The following is a 25,649-nucleotide window of genomic DNA, read 5'->3' as shown; positions in this document are numbered from 1 at the left end:
TTCTAATTTGGCTTGCCTGGCTGCAGCTTCAAGGCACTGGGTCCTATTATGTGGTTTTCCACAATATACTGAAGGACTTGTAGTACTTTGGAGTTTCTGCCCAGGAAGCTGATTCTTCCCTGTGAGTGAGTTCTGCAAGTGCTGTACTGAAGGAGTTGGTCTCTAGCTGAAATCAGTTGTTTGTTTKCTATACCATCTACAATGTCACATGAACTGTGAGCACTAGTCTAGAACTGGACTTGACAAACACCAAAACTAAAATTATCTTCATCTCCCACATCCTACTTTAAAGATCTAGGATTGCCCTATGCCCAAGTCTTGTTCTAAAATGCTTTATGTTTGTGATCTACATCTCTGTTCTTCTTGTTTCAGAAAGTAAGGTCCAGACTTGATTTGATAAAGACCAAATGAAGCATTTAATGTATGCCCATTAAATGATCACTCTCATTCTGTTTACCTTATGATGGAAAAATTGCATATTGTATAAACAAAGACTGCAGATATGGGAGACTTTAAAAAACCAATGGGGGCTCAGACGATGTAGCAATACATTGCAACCAAGGTTAACATAACACAAATGGACTTTGTGATTTGTTCAGGAATGTTTCATGAAGCAACAGAGCTGCTGGCTGTAACTCTCTGGGGACTAACATAGAGAAGACACCCCCTACCCCATCTCTCTATCTGCTTTCAAAAGAATAATTTTTTTTCTGGAAAGTGTATGTTTAATGTATTAGACAGATAAACCACATCATTCTATTCYAATCAAGAGTTTATAGAAAATTTAGCATGTTGTTAAGTCAAAACTGTAAGGCARTGCAGTAGGTTTAAAGATGACAAATATTTTGATGCTTGCTTTGATTACAGTTTCATTTTGCTTCCACCAAGATGGTGGGTACTGCATCAAGGAACAGAAATCCATTCTAACTACATTTCCATTAAGTTATTATCTTTTTTTGACAGTAACAATGAATAGTTAAGAACACCAATGAACACATAGTGTTTTATTTACAGYATACACAACTACCTGCTTGAAAACATCTGCCAGAAATATCTATAAATCTGATGGAATAGGAAGTATTTTCCTTCACAGGAAGGGTTTGGCATAATTGTTCTTTGGGCATAAAAATTTACAGTACTGCTTTCTTCTTTCATAGTACTGCACACTGAGATTWTGTCAATACTAGGAAGTCAGAGTGACAAGGAACATTTCCAGGCACTGGGATACCATCACCTACACTACAGAGCTGTTCCAGTGTTCCCCAAAACAACCTGAGCATTGTGAAGTAGTCTTAGCACAACATTTTGGAGGTTTAAATTATTTGCTATTCTGGCAGCAGGCTGCAGCATGCCAGTTTAACCTCAGCATCCAGTACCATTCCCAGGCACRTTTACTAATACAAATGCAGCCTAAGAGATTTGGAAAGTAGTGACACTTTGAGCACCCTGAGCAAGTAGGAGAATGGGTCTTCAGTCAAGAGGCAATAAGGCACCTTTCCCTTCCCCAAATTCTTCCATTCCTGAGTTTTTACTTTGGATTGAAAAATGATTGWATTTATTTTTTCAGGTTTCATAAAACAGATGAGACTTGTGTCCTGTAAAATATTTTCTACCAAACAATATAAAAATCTAATGCAATATTAAATAGACACTATTATATATATGTATTATTTATAATAAAGTATCAACTACAGACCTCTAAAGCCAGAAATAGGTTTTGMTTTTATCTATGCTGCTGTTYTACATAATTCTAGACATCTATATTTAATAAAAATTATAAAAACATTTGAAATATATTACTGACTTAGGCCTGTCAATAATGGCATTGTAAGCATTGGCACTTCTGGCAAAATTTAATAGYTGATTTTGGTTTCTGTACAAGTTTTTCAAGGAGTAGGTAAATTTTCACATATTATTACTTATTTGTTCAGAACTGAACAAGAGTACCAATGTGTTTCAAGGTCAGAATGTAGAAATTTTGTGTAACACGTTCTCCCTTAATTGTTATTTGTCTTGCATTTTCCTGTTATCTTTGGTCAATGGCTCTATTCAGAAGGAAGGTGTTTGGGGTTTCTTTCTATCCTTTGGAAGACCAGATATTGTGACATAAACTTCTGATTTACTGGAGGTATTCACTGAGAACTGATGGAAAAAATATGTTCCAAAAAGTCAGTGCAAAAAGGAGAGCTCCAGAAAGTCTGTTCTCAGACAACTYATTCTTCTTGGATTTGCATCAAACTATTAAGGAGATCCAGTCTTTGGCAGCAGAAGAGGGCCTTGGCAAGTTTTCCAACTGTAGCACCTTTGGAGCCTTCCCTCATTAGCCACTTAAGCAGCATTTGGTAAACTTTTTCTTTTAGTCCATCTCGTTCATAGTCATGATCAATTTCATCAATCTCGGGATCACTGAAGCCCAGTTTCCGAGCACAGGGCTTCCACTGCTTAGCCAGCTTTTCTCTCACTAGATTCAAATGTTTATCCATCACGACAGTGGTATTGTCTGCGAAAAGAAGAGTGTGAGAAAATGGCATCATTCAACAGTTGTTCTGCTCTTTTCACTCTCTCCCCTGTCCTCCCCCAACTATTTATTGGTAACATCTGGAGACAGAATCTTAGTGCTGCAATCAGAAGTGAATTCATGGAGGCAGCATAACCCAGTGATGCCAGGCAAGAAATGTCCAGAACATGGGTATTTACAAGTCARTGGCTGGACTTGCTTTTTGATGTGAAGCTATCATAGCTTATCACTTWAACCTGCAAGATTGACAAACCCCTTCCTAGAGTTCTTAAAAGAGACGTATGATATGTTTTATATTCCAGGACACAAATAATTTGTTTACTTAGGAATACAAAGAGATAGTTTAATTCAGTATAGACCACTGAAAATAAATTACATTTCAAAATCTTCCATTTGCTACCTGAATGAAGAATGGCTCTGAGTCTGAACAGCTCTTGAATATATGGTTTAACTTTTAGTTTTCCCTGTGTCATGTCAGACACTGAAGTSTATGATGTGCATGGGTCCCTTTCAACTCARGATATTCTATGAYTWAAACTGTAAATCAGGTGAGKATCTYGCATCATAGCCTTGCWTCTATCAGTTTAAGTGTTTCATACATTCCAAACCAAATGATCCTCAGATAATTCCATGCGATGAATACATGAAAACTAGTGAGATATTTCTCTTACCAAATATACCCGTTGCTTCATACTGTGTGTAAATTGCTTCTGTATCAACAGGACAAGTGCTGACATGCTGATTGTGCTCTTCAATCTTCATGTGATTGTAGGATCCAATTTGAATTCCAGAGCTGTTACTTATGTGGTACTTGATTGAATCATCTGTATAAGGAACTTTAACACAAATTTACAATGTATAAGATCCAAATGTCACAAAGTAACATAGGGAGGAAGAAGTTCTATTAATAAGGGAAGTGATAATCATTGCACTTGATGTACGAATAGCCATTTACTGGCAAGTATGCTGTGAGTGTATTTTCACTATGCAGTGTGACACAAATGTACTTCAGTGAAAGCCCAGTCTATTTTATGACAGACTGCCATAACCAAGCTGACAGTTACTAGACTGTAAATAATATTCTCTGTGCCTTGGGAATGCATAGTAGCAGTCTTGCTTTCTGCTGCCTAACAGCTTCAGGAGGTCAGCCTTGACTTGAAAACTCTATTCATTTAAATCTTAAAGCCTCACTTTTCRTAGATGTAAGTTCACATTTACAGTTACGATTTTTAAGTTCTGTGAGACTACAGCAAATCATTTCATGTTGCTCACAAGATATGATTAGTTAAACACRTAATTTGATCTTTTGCTTACTGTTGTCTGATTTCCACACATAGAGTGAAGCTATGTCACTATTCTAAGTCACTATTCATGTTAGGTGATGTCCATTTTCTGTTCCCTTGACAGTGTTTTCTGAAATATGTTTGGATAATKATCCACTAAAAATTCCACCTCTAGTTTAAATGGTGAATCTCAAAACATGGCTCTAAAATTGAAGTACAGATACCTAAAATGATATACTAAGCTCTGTACTTAATCATGAAATTACGGTTAGATGCACAAACCATGATCCTTGTTACACACTCAACTGCAATGTAAAGTGTGAAAATCTAATAGTCGTATGAAAATCTGACTGTGTGCACTTAATATATGCTAACCTGAGACCGCAAGTCAGAAACAGTTTATGTATGCATGATAAGTTTGTTGAAGTTGCAAGAAAGGAATGCATTTTATCATGTCTCATAACATTATTACTTGTACTCATAACATTATGATTCCTGTTTTTTTTTACAGCCAAAGGACTCAGGAAATACATTCACATGTGTAGTTAAAAATATAAAGAAACYCCCTCATGTTTGCTATGTTCTTATCTGGTAACAAAATTAATTTGGCATAAGATAGGAAAATTTATACAAATACTTTGTCAGTGTTACAATATTAACAGTAAAACTTATTGTGCTTATAAATCTACTTTCCCAAGGCTTTCTACTTTGATGCTTGTCAGGTRGTCATCATCTAAGGACTCTAATGGGTGCATAGTCAAGAAGACAGGAACCTGCTCTTCAAATTTTCTTTGTAGTGTAGACCACTTAGAAACTGGACAAGCCTTTGAAAGGGTTAATTAAAGAATTCAACAGTGTCCGAAGCAACACAACTGAAAAGGAGCACGCATTAACAACTTCTGAAGGACATGACATGATTTTAGGGGTTCAAGCCAGCAGAACTGTAGAGATCTGTRCCCCAGTGAAGGCTAATAAGCACAAAGCCTGCAGCTGGAGAKTTGTATTAAAAATCCAGAGTGAGTTAGGACAATGTGTCCCAAATGTGTGTGTGGTTCGAGAGTTGGACAGTCACAGAAATTTGATGTTTAATCTAAGAAAGTGACTATTTTAGGTGTACAGATCTTGCAATGCTCTCGTATTTTTAAAGTTCTTACATAAAARAATAYGTTRTCCTTAATTCATCAAATACACATTKACTGGTGTGCTTAGGTCCTGCTAAAGACAGGAATTGGTTTTACATACTGGTACTGWAAACTTCAGCTATGGTTAGAGGCATTAAGTGATAACATAAATTATTTCAGGTTCCTGAAGTTTTTTGCTTTACTGGTCAGGATGCAATGCATAGCCTGCTGGCTGCCAGGGCAGATGAAGGCTACAGAAGTTACCTGGGCTTACTCTGGGTGCACTAGGATAGTATGCAAACGTTCCCCTTGTGAAGGAAGTGGAATCCCTGTTACCTATACAAAGAGAAAAAAATGAAAAAATGCCAAAAGCATTATGTAAATAGAAAAGTAGATGTAATTAACAATGACTACCACACTTGTAACAGTGTGAGTACAGCRCTCTTAAATAGAGAGAAGCTTTTTAATTAGCAAGATTGTGTCTCCTTGAATAACTCTAGTGTAAGCAATTATTGTGGTTTTGCTCAGTTACTAACAGCCTTAACCATTCATGGATCTCAGTGAGGACAAGGGGCTTCCACAATGGGTATAGGAATACCTGGCAGTGTGGGATCACAGCACACCGCAATTACAGACTGAGGTGCTTGTATCAGATACTCAAACTGGCACATTCCAGACTCCCAAGTGTGAGTTTTTGAATGCTCAGATGAGCTCTGCAACTCATACTGGGGCAGCAAGAGCAGCTGGGTTACAGTCACCCAACAGGTCCATGAAAAACTGCAATGGGGCTCTTGTGCACATCAGTCTGCTATCTACTACACTATTCCACACAACCTTCCTATAATAACTGTTTTCTTTATTTCTTTCAAACAGAAGTTTTATTAGTGATATTGACAATTCTAATGGCTTCTGACATAACAGCCTTCGGATTCATTTCAGTAAATAAACTCACATAAACAACTAATCACAGTCTCTGCATTAATAATTCAACAGAATAACACCTTTGTGGCATTCTGCTTGTAAAAAGCTAGGCATCCTTGATTTTCTTGTGAGATGACCTGGAAAATAATGCCATGCTAAAAATATCCAAGAGTAGGAGGAGGCATGTCATGCCATCTCTAGTTCCTCAGTTATATCTGGTAGGTCCCCAATTACCACTTATTTASGTGTTTTGCCAATGCCCAATATTCTCTTCCCTCTTTGTCCCCATACCTTTCTGTTCCACRGCTTACCAGCAAACACCAACAGAAGCTCTCCCTCAGCACCAGGCAGAGCTCTCTGGAGAAACCAGTTATGAGCCTTTGCTTCTTGCTGGCTCCCTAAATTCAGGAGCATCTCAGCTTGCTGTCAATCAAGCTAGAAATACCCATCTATTATCTGAAATACTACAAATGCTGTTTCTGCACGAGCAGAACSTATGATATGAATGTTATGTTTTTGAGAGTCAAAGTTCTCCTCAGCTTTCCTAGAATGATGGGTAGCAGCTCCTGGTTTTGGGGGCTGCTGTAGCTTCCTGTCTGCTCTTCCTTGGCTGGTAGCTGAAGAGTCAGGTGTTGGGTCTCATGCTCTTCTATTACACTGATGCTTWAGAAACGATTCATTTGAAATTGGCAGCCTGACATCAGTGAAAGCAGCACAATGAAGTAAAGCTAGAGTGTTTAAACTCTGAGTAAACAAAGAGAACTTAATGAAATAAATTCACTAATGCTATATCCCAGATCAGCCTGCAATAAGCAGGTTGTTCCATGAGCTACGAAACTCTCTTGACCACTTCACTGAATGGAAGAAAAGTGTGTTTTCAGAAACATAAGTGTTGGGAAAGGAGGAATCTCACCTGTATCTGTGTCTGAATTCTTTGAATACCAGTTTACATTGGTCTGTGACTGYGGGTTCTGTCCAGATTCTGGCACAGGAGGTTTAGTCAAACTAAAGTTACTGGCTGRACACAACACATAGGCATCCTCTGGGTTTCCTGTTAGAAGACTGTTGGGWTTTGGCCCATAAACAATAGCTCCATTTCCTCGTTTTGGTGTTGTTGCAGCTGCCTGTGGCCAGGAATTTGGATCAGTGTTTGCCCAGAAATATGGATTAGTGTTTGATCCTTTTTTTTCAGCTCTTGGATACAGTTCACTCCATTGAGAAATAGATGGCTTTGCAAATGGATGGCAGGRAACCTTCCACCTCTTTTCCTCCTCTGTCATTTCGGGACCATACACTGCAGGTGGAGCTGCTTTGTCCATCCGGTTCCCAAACGCATGGTAGTTGTATTCACGCTCAAGTTTTCTTTCCAGATTATCAGCAGGTATAAATGAGGTCTCACAGCTCTCAACAGGCTGATTCTCAGGGGAGGCAGCAAACAGGGCTTCGTTAACCTGACTGGGCATGGGACCCTGGGAGCTGTGTAGAGAATTAGGCTGATCTGAAAGGGAGGAACATTAAATGTTTGAAAATATTCAAATGCAAGTATTTCACTTAGTGCAATTAAGTTCACTTAATACTAAAATCTACTAACCTGCCTTTATTATAATGGTATATGTAAAAGATTAAAATGAAACATTACTTCCAGCTTAAGACATTCTATAAAATAAAACACAGCTTTAGAGACAAGTAGAACAGATTTTTATCTAGGAAGTACAGGTYTGCTTAAACTATCACGGTCAAAATCTCACTCAAGTAGTGTGAGAATTCAATTCATACTCTGCTTRTATTGATATAAAGTTTTCAACCATTGAAACAAACATTCCTGGAGGCATTTGCAGGGTCTGATTTACTGGTGCATCTCCACTGGCATTAACTGTAGTTTAGTCAATGCAAAACTGAAGTGTAACAGGATGGAAAATAATATCACTGTAATAACAGGTGTAACTTCATACAGCACAAATAATTTGTCATTAAAATCTTATTTTAAAATGATTATGTAAMGTATACTGCCTGATTATTTTGTGATGAATACCCTGGTCCCAAAGAATACATTTTTACAAGTAATGTCTACCAGATAAAATAGTGTGTGTCATCAGCGTAGTTCAAACTAATTCTCAATATCAGAGGAAGTTCTGCTTCAGTATTGAATCTGTATCATGCTGTAGCATTCCAAGACTAAATAAGAAACATAAAAATCGGCTTGCTACTACTTATCCWTGTATTTTTAAGGGTAGGATTACAGATGTTTTCTCTATGTTCTGAAGGCTTTACACTTTTCTAGAAAATATTGTACCTTGCTTGAAGCAAGAAACACTTACAAAGCATTGTACACTGGAATAAAGTGTATGTATATGCCTCTATTTAGCACAGATAATGCCAGTGAACAGTTTTTTGCCCCCCCCCCCGCCCCCCACTTACATTATTTCCATCCATATTAGGCAGGACCAAAACCAGTTCCTTTTGATGGATTAGTACATCTTCAGTTTTGCTACCACTGCTAGAGATGGAGTGGGAGGAATGGCTAGTACAGAAATAACCCCATCCAAAGTGACAGCTCTAAGCAATTCAGTATTAGCATAAACTATATAGGATCTCTTCTCCGGGGCAAGCCTGGGATGTACGAACAGATCCTGTGGGATGCCTTTCACTACCACTGTCTGAGTAATGYCCATTGACTAGAGAATAAAAACCCTGCCTTTGACTGATAGGCTGTCAAGATGGTATCTTTATGCAGTTCAGATTCACAACTGTCTTTTGTACATAAAACATGAGAGCATCTGCAATCTGCAGTAGTCATACATGATTCTTKCTGCTTGGGGAATGGCACTACACTCACTTAAAAATACAGCAGTGGGGCTGCCCTAAGTCCATCAGTTCTGCTAAGGAACAGTTATGGCAAACTTAGCTTTGRGGAAGATTCATTCATTTCACGTTACAGTTTAGCATTATTCCCTGGATAATGTCTTTCAAGTGATATCAGCAAATGCAGCAGAATTTATTTCTACTGGATTTTGTATTATTTCTTGTACATCACTTGCATATAAGAYGTTGTGTCCTTTGACATCAAGAAACTTTTGTGAAAGAATTCCAGATACACTACTACAAAATTCTAACCATCACCACATATTAGTGAGCCAGCTTTATAAAATCACAAAACATGCAACTCATCCAAGATTTGATGAACATATGACAGGAAGGTAAGGATAACAATCTACTAATGTTCCTCAGATTCCTGAGAGAGCAAGGTCATAAACAAAGAAAGACTTTACCATTATGTATCCTGGTCATATTCATAGCATACATAAGAAAGGATGGAGTGGGGAAAAAGTATTAATGAAATTAAAGCCTACAAACCARGCAGTTAGCATGATTAAAAAGATGGGAAGAAAGATCAAGTATGAGAAGTAATTATCAAAGTGACCATTGAAAAGACTGATGTTGAACAAAATTTTTGGCATGGAAGAAGAAAGCAGAAAAGTGTAAAATGAAATGTGTTTGAAGTGTAGGTGATGGAAATTTGGAAGCAGTATGACTTCTGAGAGCAAATAACATCTTAGTGATTACAATTCTTTCTGAGGTGGTGAATAATTGAGTCTCTTCATAACCCTTAATGGTAAGGTTACTTGCTTTATACGTGACTATTTTTGGCAAAATACACAGAGTAATGACTTACCTGTTTGACCATTGCTGGTATCTTCTGGTACAGCATCGATTTGAAGGGATTCCATCCTATTCTGCAGTTCATTTGATTCAGGCCACATTTTCTGCATATGAGAAAGAAAACACAATCAAATTATAGGCAGAAGCTTAACCAAAGGGAGTGCCCATAGAATAGGAAAATGGCACAGCTTCACAGTGAAGTGATCTGGATGAACAGATTCTGTGAATCTCTGAGCAAAGATCCCATACTCTTGCAGAGAGCACAGCCTGACAGAAAACTTTGCTGYAGGTGGGCAAAATCTTTTCTTCAATGCAATTGCAGTATATAATACTCTTGGCAAAAAAAATACCCTTGCCTACATGAGTATGAGCTTAATCCAGAGTGGCTCTGGATCTTCTGACTTGTATTTAACAGCCAGTGATCTCAGTGAGGGGATGCTGCTGAGGTAAAGGTAACAAATGTGCATCCTGTTTGTGGATCTGTATTTAATAAGTACATTCATCAACACAGAAGAAGAGATGAGAAATAATTGACACTCAGGTATAGACACACCGACTTTCATGAAGATTACTAGGAACGAGTTTAGAAGAAATTCTCAGAAAGCWGCAGTGCAATTTCCTTTCTGTAACCCACATCCTTACTTCACTAGAGTGAAGACAAAATCTATTCCTCTTCTACCCTTTTGATGTTCCCATTATTCAGGCTTTGCTGGAAGTAATTTTTTTAAACCTGGAAAAATTATTTTTCAACTTCCCCAGGTACTGCTTACTCGTAAAATAATTTCCAAAAGTAAAGATTGTGTTAGTGGTTTTTTTTTAATTACTTAAACCCAAGAAGTACTTTCACAGATTAAAAATCAACAACTCCTATCTCTTCCCAAAAAATTGACCTCCTTCTGAAAGCAAAAGATGACATTCKAACAAACATTACAACCACAGGTCCTTAGATTTTACCTGAGTAATGGAATTGCTTGAACAGGTGGGTTGGACCAAATGACTTTTGGTCCCTTTCAACCTCAACTACTCTGTGATTCTGTGATCCCCTGAYTGCAGGGCAGGTGGCAGGGAGGTTATGTCCAAATCCTCTAATTCATGTTGCTGCTGAAGCTGTACTAGTAATTCACATAGTGACTTGCCTTGGATCCACTGCTCACATTCWGTGTCCTGGTTGTAATGGATGCTTTCCTTCCTGAGAAAGTAATAAATTCTCAGCCCATTTTCTAAATAGTAATTTTGTCCCCATGATTTGAGAGGTGCATCTGCAGAGAGCTAATCACCTAGTAAAATTGGCTACAGTCCTGATTTCATCAATTAGACATATATATAGTTCACATTGGGAGTTTGGTCAAATCAGTCCAAGAAATCTGTTTCATCAGTTTCATTTTGCAAAATCCTTTTGCTTTCTTGAACAGTTACTGGTGCTTTGTAAACATCACATGAAATGAGTAACTTTCATTYACACAATTGAAGACTTGGTGAGAAGGAAGCATTTGAAAAAAAAAATGGTGAAAAAAAGGTTTCACAAAGAAGGTTCTTTTTGGTTTTTTTTTAGTTAAAAATATTGTCTGTATTGTCTGTGAGTGAAGTCTTTACAGTCAAGCGAATAAATTCATAAAATGTGTAATAAAAAGGTTCCATAATAAGCTCAGTTGTTCAAGAAGTACTTACTCTCTTATTTTCAGTCAAGATATTATCCTTTTTACCATAATATTTAAACTTAGAGCCAGAAAAGTAAGAGAAACCAACTTGGACACTCAGGAAAACCATCTGAATTTAAGTTTTACCTGTTGATATTACTGTGGTATAGCTTCCTGGTCTCAGGCAGGCTGAGACTCATTAGACACTGCCTGAAGGCAGAGCAAAAATTACCAAGAATTTACAAAGGTACTTTAAATCAGATTCTGCCACTTTTGAAGTGCTAGTAATAACATTTGATTTCATGAGTGAGATATATGAGGATCTTTTGCAAAGCATCATCACAGAATCAGTGTGTCACTCAGATAGAAATGGGCCTTGGGGGACCTTGAGCCCATCTCTTGCTCAAAACATGGTTGCTTATGGGATCGGACTTGGTAGCTCAGAGCTTCATGCAGCTGGGTTTGAAAACCTCCAGTGAGGTGACTGGACAACTCTTTAGGTAATTTGTGCCACTGCTCTGCTGTCCTCAGAGGGAAATGTTTTGGGTTTTTTTTTTTTTTTTTTTTTTTGTAAACAAAACCACACCTTTCCATCCGAAATGAAGGAATAAAATATAAGAGAATTACTACAAATGTGTTTGCAGTCTATTCTAACCAGATTCTTTTTAAGTTTTTTTTTTTTTGTTTCCCTCTTACATCCAGTTTGAGTCTCTCTTGTTTCTGTATTTGTCTTCTGTCTCTAGCCCTCACACGATGTGCTGCTGTGAAGAGCTTGGCTCTGTCTTGTCAATAAACTCCTCACACACAGGGGAAGGTTGCTATTTCTTTATGTCCCCGAAAGCCATTGAATGTTTGGATTGAAGCAGCCCCATCTCCTATGGCAGCACTAACAAGTGTTGAGCAGATCTGCTGCCTGTGACACTGCTGGTGCCAGGCAGGCTGTGTGGTTGGTGCCCAGGTCATTTCTCACCACCACCCTGAGGTTCTTCTTGGCAGTGCTGCTCCCTGGCTGGGGAGCTCCTGATGGGCACTGAAGCCATTATTTTACTCCAGGAGTAACATGTTGCATTTGTCCTTTCTGAATGTCAYAAAGTTTCTGTCACCACATTCTTCCAGCCTGCAGCTATCAGCCTGGTCCTTGTTGACTGTATTTATTGATCCTTCTAGTTTGGTGTCACCTGCACGCCTTATGTGTCTCCAGTGCTGCTGTCAGGTCACTGACAGARGAGTGAACCAGGGAAGGTCCCAGACCCTTGCACTACCGCAGCTGCTCCTGGCCTGCAGGTGAAACAGGACCCATCAACTGCTCTCCTCAGGGACTCGCCATCCAACCGTTTTCATCTGCTCATCCAGACAGTAACATCTGAACTCGGATACAAGAGTGTTTTGGGAGACAGTGTTTAAAACCTTCCTAGTTGAGATAAATAACATGCGCTGCTCTCCCCTCATTCACAAATCCAGCCACGTTATCACAGAAGGAAATCAGGTCAGTCAAGCATGATCAGTCTTGAAGTGACAGAATCTGGCCAAAACTGGGGTTGGGAAGATGGAATGGGGGGAACTGACACTCTAAAATACTTAGAAAGCTACTCACTTTTAAATTCTTCAGATCTTCTTCAATATTTTCTCCTAGGTTTTGATAGTAAAATGGCTTGTATCTTTCACTAATTTCTACAAAAGAAAAAAAGAAAATAACTAAGTGAAGGTGGTTTTCAATGGAAAATACAAGTGACTTGTACTGTTAACAATCTTGATGGATAAGGATGGAGTGAAGACTTCTATGAAGTCAGAAACAGGAAAGTTATACATACATTTAGAATGTGTTCACTTGGTACAATTAGTCTTAAAGCAGTAACAAGAACAGGATGACTTCTAGGGATTTTTTTGTTGTTGTATTGCTTTGTAGGGTGAAATGTCTGTCTATGATCTTTAACTGAGAGCATCTTTCCTTGACTTGCATATGGGAAAATTAGAAGCTAAGACCCAGTACAAGCTCARTCTATTAGCAGGAGTTATGTATGTTAAATATGCCGATAGTAGATGGGTTCCTCCTGGTATACAAACTTTACAAATATTTTTTACAAAATATTTAAGTACCTGCCTGCTATATAAGAAGCTGTTGGTGCTCTTGTCTAAATACAAACCTCAGTTTCCTGTCATGTGCTGGGGTCTTTTTTGTGGGTTGTATTTTTCCTCTTGTTGTTTTGGGCTTTTCTGTTTTGGTTTGGTTTTTTTTTTTTTTTTTTTTTTTTTTTTTTTTTTTTTTTTTTTTGTTTAGGGAGAAAGAAGAGACAACGAGATACAGAATTTTGACTTATTTGCTGAATACTCTTAGTCTCTTTCCCAGACCATTCAGCCAAGACTTCTACTGACTGGAAGTGTTTTGGCATCTGACTATATGAAAGGATGATTACATAGTCAAAGTCAGTCAGATTGCTTATGGAAGAACAATTAGGAAAGCTTTTGAATCTAGAATATTTTGAATAGGATATTTTCTCAGTCGTGGTCAAGGTATACTATATCCCTTGATCTTAGTTTTTCTGTACATTTCAGCAATAAGATTATACTAYRCTGAAGAGAAATTATCAGGTATGRAGGGTCTTAACTAGCTCAATTTAYTTACTAGCATTTCTCAAACCTGTAMATACTGGATCAAATCCTGTTTTTGRTCATGGTACARAGAKCACACTTTATAGAACATATGAATTACTATGTCAGTTTTCAAACAAAAAASGTATTTCAAGAGGAAMATACTCAGGTTTGTTTTGCTGCATAATAAACTATCAACAGACAAACAAAAACAAATCCTAAAATAATGCCTTACCTGCAAAGGTTGGGCGTTTCTCTGACTCTTGATCCCAGCATTGTGTCATTAAGTCAATAATTTCCACCGGACATTTATCACTGATCTCCTTTATGTCTGGTCTGTTTCCATTCATGATGCCAAAGTAAATCTGGGTTACATTTATACTATCTGAAAAATAAAATTTCCTATCAGGTTCTGATCATGGGTTTTGCTACCTTTCCATAACCAAAAAAAACAATAAAGCGTCTCCCTGTGTGAATATGTAAAATATGATTTCAAAGATATCCAAGKTACAGCTACAAATCTTTCATACTAGTGAATTAGAATCCACTGCCCTGACTTGCATAGATTAGAGAGTTATTTTGAGATAATGGATTTRCTTTCATATGTAAAACATGTGCAGTGTGAATAAGGGTGACAAATGCAGCTCTCTAGAACCTGCATCTCAGGTGCATCAGATGTGCACTGGGTATCCAAACAAAGATTGCCAACACTAGCCATTTAATTAGCAAAAAATCCATTCAAAATTATAAATGTGTTACTCTGGAATTCCACAGCTGGTTCCTATTGTTCTACATAGGCCTATTAGTGCATGTTGAGAAATCAGCACCATGCAGCTGAAAATTGGTAACTAACTGCGGGATCATTCCCATTTTCASGCATAACAACTCCACCTCAAGAAATATTGTCTGTCAAAGTTTCCATCCTGGCCCACTCGACGTATGTCTCATTCCTGCCACTAGATCTGGTTTGTGCTCACACCATGTAGATGKATGTTCAGCTCATGGCTGCATTTCATTCAGATGCTCTTGTCCATGCTTGGAAATCAGGACCGATGCAACTACTGCCTTGCACCAGCCATGAGGTACTAAACCAGTGCTATTTTAGGCCATGGATAATTCAATCTACTAATCTTAACTTTGTAACTTCAAATGCTTAATATTTGTAACTTAATATTTTTTTTTAATTTGTAACTTAATAAGCATATATTTGCAATAGCATCCTTTGGGAAGTAACTTACTTTCGTATGGCTCTTTGTTAGCAAAAATTGCCCAGATCACAATGCCAAAGCTGTAAACATCTGATTTCTCCACTGGTTTTGCATTAACAGAGCGTAAATGCTCTGGGGCCATATAGAAAAGAGTCCCAGCATTGTTCTGGCAAGTGCTCTTGATTTGCTTCTGTCGGACAGTTTCTTCTTGGGTCAGCCTACTCCAGCTCTTAAAGGAGGCAACACCGAGATCTGCAATCTGAAAAATGAAACAAGTCAGAGCTAGTGCTGCAATGAAGTATTTCATGCAGTGCTCAATTTCATCAAGACTTAATACTAACCTAATAACTTATCTAAAAACGCTTGAAAAAATACAACTAAAGAAAGGAAAACAAACTATTTGATCCTTTTCCTTGTTTTTCTTTGCTTGTTTGGTTTGGTTTCTGTCCTAAATAAARTATCACTACCAATTGGGAGCAATTAGGCTGAACTTTTATTACTAATGGTGGAACACTTGCACAATGTGAGGMTAGAAGTTTGGTTTTGCTCATATTGACAATCATATTTGAGGTCGGCTTGCAGTGCTCATAGGAGAACAGAGGATTAATAGAAGAGAGGAATCTAAAATTCAAACCTAGAATCAAGACATGAGATGGGCAGATACCTCTCCTTCTTTACTGCCTTTTCCATTTAGATTCCATTTAACTCCATCTCCTTAGATCTTCCTTCAGAAAAGGGGAACAAGAGCATCTAAATCATGTGATACGTATGAGAAAGAGACATGGAAAAGAACAGCATGGAATAAGTTAAAGCAGAGATACCTGGGTACTGTGTGCTTGACAATGTGATATTATTGAAACTTTARGGTGTAGTTTTGCAACCAGACTAGTATCTGGTGATGAAGAGAGTAATCCTTTCCTCCTTTCCCTCAGCCTCCTATTATGTGATCCCTCTGGCTCCTCTTGTTCCAGCACTGACATTACTGGGAAGACCTAGTGCAGGTCACTCAACCAGCTCACGGAACCAAGTGTGCCCCAACAGAAGGGTAGCACTGCCAACAAGGTAAATGGTAATTGCTGGTTTGGCCTTCTAAACCAGGGYAGGGTGATCAGATTAGCACCAGGGCTAACACAAGGCAACAGGAGAYCAAGTGGGGAGGAAAAATGAAAGAAAATGAGCCTGTCTTTCTTGGCCACAGGCAGCTKTCAAACAGAGTTGTGTAACCCAATTACTCCAGATAAAACTGAGGTGACACCTTGCCTCACTTCTAACTSACTTTTCTCTCTTATTGCCCCTAACTAGCTTATTGTTCCTCTTTAGTTTCTGAAGCCTTGGGCTRTGTTTAGAGGTCGTGTCTTCAGAGGAAAGCATAAGTGACATTCTGCTGAGGAAGTAGGAGTCCAGGTTCACATCTACAAGTGAGAGGAGGTCTAACGTGATAGAGAATGATATGACATAAATTTATCTATATTTATCATTTCCTAGAACAACAAATTCCCCTTATAAATATTGACAATGTTAGACACATTCAAACAGATGTACAACARCTGCCTTAAATTATACTTTTGATCAAGCTGCTTAAGGAAGTYTCATCTGATTTTGAATTTGATCCCGGGTTCCAGCTCAGTTTGCCATGAAATATGATGATAGCCTAGTTCAGTCCAGTCCACATAAGCAAGCAGAAACCCAAACCCCCGTACAATTTACCTTTAAAGCAGATGACAATGGGGTTTTTATTTTTGGAAAAGAAATAAATTTATAATTCTTCTCTGCAAGATGCTCTACTGCACTTGCTACTACATTAACTTTGTCAAACAACTTTTCACTAATTTATGTGTGAGAAAGAAAATGACAGAGCTTCCTCAATGGAAATTTATTCTGTAGTTTCAAACTGTAATGGRGTAATTATTTCAGCAACTCACCTTGGCCAGAGACAGGGTATTTGGTGAGAACTGCTGCAAATTCCACTCAGTTTTTTTCCGCAGTAGCCTCTATATCTATGTGTCTTGATCCAAAACCCCRTTAAAGTTAATAGAAGGGCTTTGAAATAGGCTTATAAACCATTCTTTGAAGTAGAGTCCTGATGGCATTTTTTTGTAGCTCCTGGATGTCATTTTAAAATKATGACTATGGGAAAAAGAAGGATACGAAAGAGGAAAAGATAATAGGCAAAAGAAAGAAAGGAATAAAAAGAAGGAGGTGAAGGCAGGAGGAGAAATTACAGCAATGAAGGACAAAAGACAAGACCCATAAAGCATTCTATTTTGTTTTAAACGCTATATTAACATTTGTTTTATCTTTTTAGTTGTTTTGTTATTTATATCTTGTTAATTCTCAACAATATTATCTTTTTAATGCCCTTAGTAATTTTTTTTCACAGTTGGGGAATATTGAGACAAATACTGTGCAAATCTGAGACTCAGAGGATATATAGGCCACTAAAACTCAGTGATCGAGGGCTAACACTCTCTTAGTTATAGCTCACTAAACTACAAAGGCATTCATCTACCAATCCTACCAAGTTAGGAACTCTAACCAGCACAGTTGAAGTGGGCTCTTCAAACCAAATCAACAGCTTTCTCCATTCACATTCTAACAAGTACCTTAATGTGGAAGTCTCTGTCCACAAGGATGTTTTCTGGTTTTAGATCTTTGTGCACAAAGCCTTGCTCATGCAGATACAGCATTCCCTCTGTGATCTCCAGCACAAAACGCCCTCTCACTGACASAGGTAGTGAGAGCTAAAAGAAAGAACAAGAAATGCCATCTATTAAAARATGCAACTACAASAATCAAAACTCAATCTTTAAAAAAYTTCCTCAGTCCCGAAGAGTACCTCTGCTTAAGCCACAGCAAAGAAACCCTGCAAAGAAACCTCAGTGGGTTGAGGGAGGTGATCATCCCACTCTATTCCACACTGGGGTGGCCTCACCTTGAATACCATGTGCAGTTTTGGGCACCACAATACAATACCACAATATAAGAAAGATATTAAACTATTGGARAGTGTCCAAAGGAAGCTAAAAGATGGTGAAGGGCCTTGAGGRGAAGCWGTATAGGAGTGKTTGAGGTCAYTTGAGGTCTGTTCAGCCGGAAGGAGACTGAGGGAAGACCTCACCATGGTCTACAGGTTTCTCACAAGGGGAAGCAGAGGGACTRGTACTGATCTCTTCTCTCTGGTGGTCAGTGATAGGGCCTGTCAGAATGACACAAACTGGATTAGGCAATGTTTAGGTTGGATATTTGCAGAAGATTCTTTACCCAGAGAGTGGTTGYGATTTTTGGGGTTGTCCTGTGCAAGTTGAGCTTGGTAATCTTTTTAAGTCCCCTCCAACTAGGTATATTCTTTGGTTTTAAGGTCCTTCTAGGATTGAATTTTTGGCATTAAAGTAATTCTAGGGTCACTCCATATTTACAAATATTTGCTACATATTTAGCAAATTCTCCRCATCTCTACAGACACTTCTGTAACTTTTTAACCTGTAACTGGTCTGCCTCTCTGTGATGCACAGGAAAGCCATTGTCATTGTCTGCTGTCTCTAGAGAAGGCAGTGCTGCCACTGGCTTTTAAATACAAAAGTAGTAAGAAATTAAAGATTCCATTCTCTGGATATGGCAGTAACACACCATTCCTTTCAAGCAGCTTATCAACCCTAAGGGATGAAGTAATTGATTGCTCACTGTGTTTAGCACTTTCATCATGTTCCCCCGGTCCACATACTCCATCACAAGTGAGTAGTTTCCATCTTCCAAAATGATACCCAGTAGTTTTACCACACGGTCATGCTGCAGTCTGCGCATAATCCTGCCCTCCTCAAGAAGGGAAACATTGTATCTGTAAAACAGACATCACACTGAACTTATGAGCCAGCCTAGAAAGAAAAAATGGATGAAAATTGCACTGATTCTAGATGATAAGCATGGCCAAAAAAGTCAGCTAGAGCCCCTGCATGAATAACCATACCTTCAGCTGATTTTGAATTGATACAGCTTTGTTCATGCCAGGTAATATTCTCTAAGACTCTGCTCCAATGCCTCACAGAGACTGTCTGCTAAGCCTGATTTTAAGGCCTGCTTTTCAGAAATTCCATAAGCATTCTTCTTGTAAGTAGCTGTGTATGTCCAAATCTTTGAGCTGGGATGGGTTCTGGGCAGAACTGAAAGAGCCTTAGGAGAAGGAGGATCAAGACCCAGTCCACTGCTTCTTGTACAGGAAACTTATAGAGGTCTTRTTTCCAAAGGGTTTCATGTTCAAAATCGATTTATTACAAGGGAACCACACACATACTGAATGATGACAGCATTTGCTAACAATTACTGRTTTAGGATGAATTCAAAGCATAACTCTTCACCTGGGCCTCAGTACAATCCATCAATAATCAGAGGTAGATAGCTGGGAGCTCACTAAGGGTGTTAAAGACAGAATCCATTATATAAAATAGAAAAAGAAGTGGTATTTTTGTTATTGCTCCTATTCTAGTCATCAGACAAAAGGAGGTAAGAAAATCTTGAGACTATACCACTTGTTAATGCTTTTCTGCCCTGTGACTTAAAAGGAAACTGCTTTCTTCATCTGTTCCTCTATTACTAGMGAAGAAACTGGTTGTTTTGTTTGCATTAGGCTCAGTTAAAAAATTTGCTGAAGACTTTTGGTTCAATATTTTAAGAAATAACAAAATTATAAACCCGTGTAGTGAGAAAATAAAAGTACAAGCCCAAAAATACACTTGGCAGGCTTGTCCATTTTAACTGCAGTCATCCCAARCTGCCATTGCAGTTTGCAAACTACTAGAATCTCTACATTTGCTTTCCACCAGCAAAATAAAATCTCAGTGAATTTATTTATCATAACCCAAAGAAGAAAGAACATGGAATTTTGTCTCTCTCTAGTGGATGAGTCATGGGACAGTTGTAGGATTGTTATGGCTGTGTGGTAGTAGAGCTGCAATGTGACCTGAATCCAGCGAAATCAACAGCTAATTCAATCCTTAAATTAAATCAGTGGGCTTGACTCACTCTGCTCTTTCTCAAGGGAGAGAGGGTTGCATTCCTGGTATTACCCACATGGGGTTGGAGTCCTGCTGATAGTTTATGTGCATTCAGTTTGTAGTGGGCATCTACTGTTGGATAATTACATTGAAAACATATCTGCAAGTTTGAGAGTATCAGGTGGTCACTGAATTCCTGCTTCTCCTTAAGTGTCAAGAGTCCTCTTGATTCCTAACAATTCATGATAGTGCTCATCTTGTATCAAAAACCAAGAACTTCACTGTAACAATCAGTTAAAACCAAAAAAGTTGGTCGTGAGGGAAAAAAAGGAAAATTTGCAGGACAGCTGTTAGCATTGTCTCATTTTCCCCTATACAGTGTCTCCAGAATCCAAACAYCTGAAATTATTATTCTGTTTAGGTTTATCTTAATTGAATTTARAGGACTTAGACTAACAGAAATAAAAATCAAAACTGAGATCTGTAACTTACTCAGTGCGCTGTGGTCCTGTATACACTTTTTTTAATACTACATATCCATGTTTCTTGTGAAAGCATAAAGAAATTGTTCCAAATCCTCCAGCATCTAATTGTTTTTCTTCAACCAAATCCTTGGTATTCATGTGGATATCTTCCAGAGACATGGCTGCAGTCTTTGTGGCTTAGCAATTAAAACATAATCAAGTACCCTCGTGCTTCTGGAGCTGTAGTATACCGGAGGAAAAAGAAGTGTCATTATAAAGCATTTAGCTRTTCCACTAAATAAGTATATATTTGAGGAGTGGGACAGAAGCAAAAACTCTCTTATGAACARAGGGGCTCAGCTGGAAACCCAAGATGCTGTGGTCCTCACAGAATCAGACCCAGAAATCCCAATGTTTTATCCTGTTAACCCACTACAGTTATATTCAGTTGATGTAAAAGCTTTTCTTTACCTGAAGATCTCAAAATGTTGTTGATAACTAGTTTTTATCTGTATAATATGCAGTATGTTCATATGCACAAAACCCAAACCCCAGAAAAATCAAGGTGCCTTGTCTCAAAGGCAGGTGCCTTCTGGTTCATCTGTCTTCAGAATTGTCTGAACAGGGGCCTGTCAGGTTCTTATATAGCTCTGAGCTACCTTCTATGCATCTTTGCAAACCTAGCACTAAAGGGGTTGTTTGACGCTTAAACCAAACAGCCAAACAAAAGGGTTCTCTGGAGGGTGAAGGACTCAGCTTCTATGGGAAACCGATYTGCACGTGAACTCAAGGAGACAAGTGCCAGGAAGGAACATGTATGGCAACTTCTCCTCTGCCCATCCAAAAGAAAAGGAACAAAGAAACTGGGAAGACTTGTAGTAACTCCCAAGTGCATGAAGACAAAAAGAGAGTTTGAGGGATCCTATGAAATGAGTAAGTAATAGATAAGTAAACAGATAAGTAATAGTTAAGTAAATGCCAATGGATGCCAGAATAAYCCTTTGATAAAGCTGTGGTACTCTCTTGCCTAATATGTTTCCCAGGCTAGACAGCCTCTGCCTTGAGCACATGCCAGCAAGCTGCTTTGCTAGCACTGGTGCAAGCCAACAAGCTCTGCTATTTTTCCTTACTAAATTTTTAACTTAAGCACATTACATCAGGTAAAGAAATAGGGTTGAAAAGATGAAGTCCCAGAGACTGACAGGGCTATTCRTTTTCCACTCATCTTAGGTCACTAGACATGACAGACAGAGCTGGGAGAAAGGAAACACCTCTAAGTGCCACTATCAGCAACAGCAGATTGGCTCTTTTGGGTAACTAGGAGCTCTAAATAGTTAGCAAAAGACTCTCWAGTTTTTCCAGACCAACAAATGACTACTAACTCCTGTAAACTACCATGCACCTSTATCATCAAATCTCTAATTGAAAAGACTGCTTAATGTTGTTGTGAACATCAGCTGCAGCCTAATTTTGACTGCTTCATTACCACAGGCTCTATAGGGACCCTGGGAACTAAGGAGTTAAATGATAGTATCTGTGGACAGTAGCTGTGTGAGGGAAGAGACATGTTTCAGTGCCAAACTGGAAATGGTCTGATCAGTTCAATACTAACAACCCAAAAAAGGGAAGAGTAAATTCAATTTAAAAAAAAAAAGTGCCAGTAGAAAAATTAGAACAAGAGCTTCCTCTTCAAAACACGTATGGAAACCCTACAGGCTGTTGTAGTACAGATAGGGAACCTCTCTCCACCCAGAGCGGTGTCCTCTCTTCAGARTTTTCTGCTTTGGCTTTCCTGACTTCAAAAAGATGCAGGTTTTTGTTTTGCTGCAGTGCTAGGGTGCGTTATGAGCACAGGACTGAGGATACGGCTGCATTAATTTAGTAAGAAGGTAAGTTCTGACATGCCTAGTAATGGTTAGAGGAGATTTTTCTTGTGTTTTGTTTGTTTTAGTGTGTTTTTTTTTATTAGTTTCCTTTTCAAATTCTTTACAGCCAATCAAATAGCTGAGTAACAAATTACTCATAGCAGCCACTACTCCTTTTGTAGCTGAGCTTTCATCTCCCTGCAAGATTCTGGTGATAGATTTCTTGAGGTGCTGTAACAGACTTTTGTACAGGTGAGGTGGATGTCACATGTACAAGGGCCTAAATTCAGTAATGAGAGTCAAACGTGGCATAAGCTAGTATCTTCCTTCTTTATCTGGTCTCCCTTTCAAGAACTGGTTTGAAGTCACTTATGTATGTTAATTTTTCCACACTAACAGCAATTATGCATCTAGGTAGTAGTTATAAGACTTGCACATGCTTTTCTTGTGAAGGCAAAGTAGATGTGTATTTTTGAATGGTGACTCTCTAAAGCTGCATTAATACCACTGATAGCTTGGGACTGGCATTCAATGCCATGTAACCTGGCAAAAAAAACAGCTCTGTCACAAACTGCAACAATAGAGAACCTTGTTTCTGCTTACATTGTGAATACCTGTTCCTACCGAGCAGCATGTAGTCACTATAACCAAAAGTCTTGGACATTCAAAAGAAATAATAACTTCTAAAATCATAAGGTATCTGCTGGCGTGAGTTAGGTAACATTCAAGAAGAGGGAATTTTCTTATRAGATGGGAGGGAACCTTCTTCCTTGGACATGGTAGGATGCTACTACTTTTTTTGCTGTTATTATTAAGTAATGAGGTGCTCCAAATAGAAGCTCTCTGATCYAATGACTTATTTCAAACCCAAAGGATTTTTAGTAGAATGAATATCAAAGGAAAGCAGTCTCTAATTAGTCTCTAATTAGACTTTAAAGTAGACTGCTTATTCTGGTGTACTATTTAACATGAGACATTGGCTTATGATACCTTGAAATGTCGTATGACAAAAAAAAATCAAGAATGGAAACTCAAAGACTTAAGTTCATTCCAACCTTACTGCTTCTTATTGAGATACAGGGCAATTTCTGTGCATCCTCAGTACTTAGGACACCAGTGCATACATTATGTATCTGTGGTTAAGTAAACAGAAATTTTGTAGTTTGATTTAGCCTACCCACTGATTATAAAACAGTGTTTTTCACACACTATTCTGAACATCTGTATTAGGGTGGGTTCATATTTGCCAAGTGCCAACATGTATTATGAAAATTTTGAATACTGATTGCTAGAAGAAAGGAATTTTTGTCCACCAGTATTGACTGGTGTTCTTTAGAGAAGGATAGAAGTGCAGTAAGTGGGTCTATGGAATTTTTATTTCTAAGACCATGGTTATGTCCTCTTTAACCCCAAAAGAGCATATAAAACTCACAAGAACTGTGATGTGAACATCAGGTCATCAGGTCATACACCGTTCAAAAGTGTTTTTCTCAGTTCTAACAGCTTATAACGGATCTGATGAGACCTGCACGGTTAAAGAGGAACGCCGTGCATTAGCATGGGAATATTAAAACACAGTAATTGCAGGCTTTGTAGTCTAATGATGCTCACAGCACATAAGTTCTTGAGAAGTGCTACAAAGTATAATTGGAGAAAATTAGCACATTTACAAGTCATTGAGTGAGAAAGGAAGGGAAAGGGATGAAGAACAGGAGCCAAAGCAGGCAATTCAAATGGGTAACACGAGACAAACGAAAAGGTTGCTACAGCTGAAGACAAAAATACTGCATTGTGTGAATGATGTTGCCAAAGCTGCCAGGGCATCTCATCTCTGTTGCTATCATAAYGCCCTGCATCTAAACCATTCCCTTCTGCTCAGCTTTTTCAGCTCACTCCTCGTTTCACTAAGAAATTATTATTTTTTCTTTTTTCCTTTTGGAAATAACAAGAAAATACCTGTGTCAGATCATCAGCAGGTTACAGAAAGGATCACGTGGGAAGGGGAGGAGAAGCCAATACAAGGGAAACAAAGGTGTTACGTAACACACGTTTTCATATGAGCAGAGGTAGCSTGGGAAGAGGAAAGGATGGGGTCTGTGCAGTGACCTGTACCCTTGCAAAGATGCCACAGTAGGTTCTGGTCACAACAGTGTGCATTCCGTATGGGAATCGGGACAGACCGTCTCGGCTGCAGAGCCGCTGCTGTCGCAGACGGGCTCCTGCAGCCGCTGCCGCGCCCTCCCGCTCAGCCCGACCGCGCCGCCCGGGGCGGCCAGCGCCAGAGGCATCCGCTCGCCGCGGGGCCGGGAAGATCTACCGCGGGGCTTCTCTGGCCTAGTTCCTCCTTGGCCGACTTGCCATGTCGCCCTTCTCCTCCTTCTCCCGGCGGCTTCCTGCCGCCGCGGCCTCCTCTCCTCGCACACCGCGCTCCCCCGACCCGCCGTCTCCCGCTCCCCCGTGCACAAGCGACTCCCCTCGGCAGGGTGGGATGGGATAGAGGGGATGTAGCGCCGCAACCCCGCCGGGCCACCTCACCTCGGAGTCCGTCGCCCCCGGGGCACCGCCACTCGCACCCCGCAGCGGCGGCGGCGCCTTTGTACGGCGGGGTCGCCGCGGTGCTTTCGCTTTCGGTGCAGCAGCGCGGCCCCTCCCGCTGCTCCCGCTGCCCCGCTCCCGGCGCTCCAGCCTYACCGCGCCGCAGCCGCGCTCCTCCGTTCTGCTCTCTAGCGGCGCGGGCTGAGCTCTTTATATGCTTAAAACTACGGTACTGACGCAGTTACCGGAACGATGATTCATTTATGCCTTGTTAGGCTTTTTAGGCCTCTTGGCAATGCCTTTCGTTATTGGAATTTGGGAATATAGAAATATTTTTATTCGGGGAGGGCAAAAGCAGGACTTATCTGACTTGGGTCCCAAATAACGGTCCTGCAGAAATACATAACCAAAAGGATCGCTGTAAACGATCTAGTTCATCCTTCTCCAGAGGTCAGGTGTGTTGTTAATGCATCTTCCTTACATCAGGGCGATCCCTTTGCCATTCTTCCATGGAAATGATGGCGATGATGATCAGGTCGTTGCCCTGGTCTTTCCCATTCTGGGGAACTGTTGCACTCTCCACGGTGCTTTAAAGTGGCACTATTAGAAGAGCAGCAGCAGATCAATAGAAGGGGCACGAGGCAAGCAGGGCAATAGAAGCCCACGAATTATGTCTTTCAATTCTCCCTATAATCCATTTACCATTATCTGCTCTTTTAGGGTTTGTGCATTGGGCGTGTATCTGCCGGGAGCAGGGTGCTCCTCCCTTCCAGCTTTCTGAAAGGTGTCTCATGGGAAAGACAGGTGGGATACCTAAGGWTGCAGGTGGCTGTGGGTGAGGAGAGGTAGAACTTGATGAT

The 25,649-nt window shown here is 39.4% G+C and overlaps 1 protein-coding gene across 3 annotated transcripts; it reads right to left on the bottom strand.

Annotated features, from left to right (window-relative positions):
• Nucleotides 1-431: 431 nt before the first annotated feature.
• Nucleotides 432-24,851, bottom strand: RIPK1 (receptor interacting serine/threonine kinase 1). Of its 3 annotated transcripts, none has more exon segments than XM_057387675.1 (12): nt 432-2,500; nt 3,190-3,354; nt 5,187-5,258; nt 6,757-7,341; nt 9,517-9,607; nt 12,735-12,811; nt 13,965-14,114; nt 14,968-15,196; nt 17,541-17,678; nt 18,619-18,772; nt 20,418-20,629; nt 24,790-24,851. In XM_057387675.1, coding segments are annotated over 11 exon segments (2,109 nt in total). In that variant the 5' UTR covers nt 20,570-20,629; nt 24,790-24,851; the 3' UTR covers nt 432-2,204.
• Between the last annotated feature and the right edge of the window lie 798 nt (nt 24,852-25,649).

Source organism: Malurus melanocephalus, unplaced genomic scaffold (assembly GCF_030028575.1).
Source record: "Malurus melanocephalus ecotype Western Australia unplaced genomic scaffold, MMel_1.1 scaffold_1293, whole genome shotgun sequence".
NCBI classification, from domain to species: domain Eukaryota; kingdom Metazoa; phylum Chordata; class Aves; order Passeriformes; family Maluridae; genus Malurus; species Malurus melanocephalus.
The sequence above is the reverse complement of the archived record's forward strand: the minus strand, read 5'-3'. Positions and strand labels throughout refer to the sequence as shown.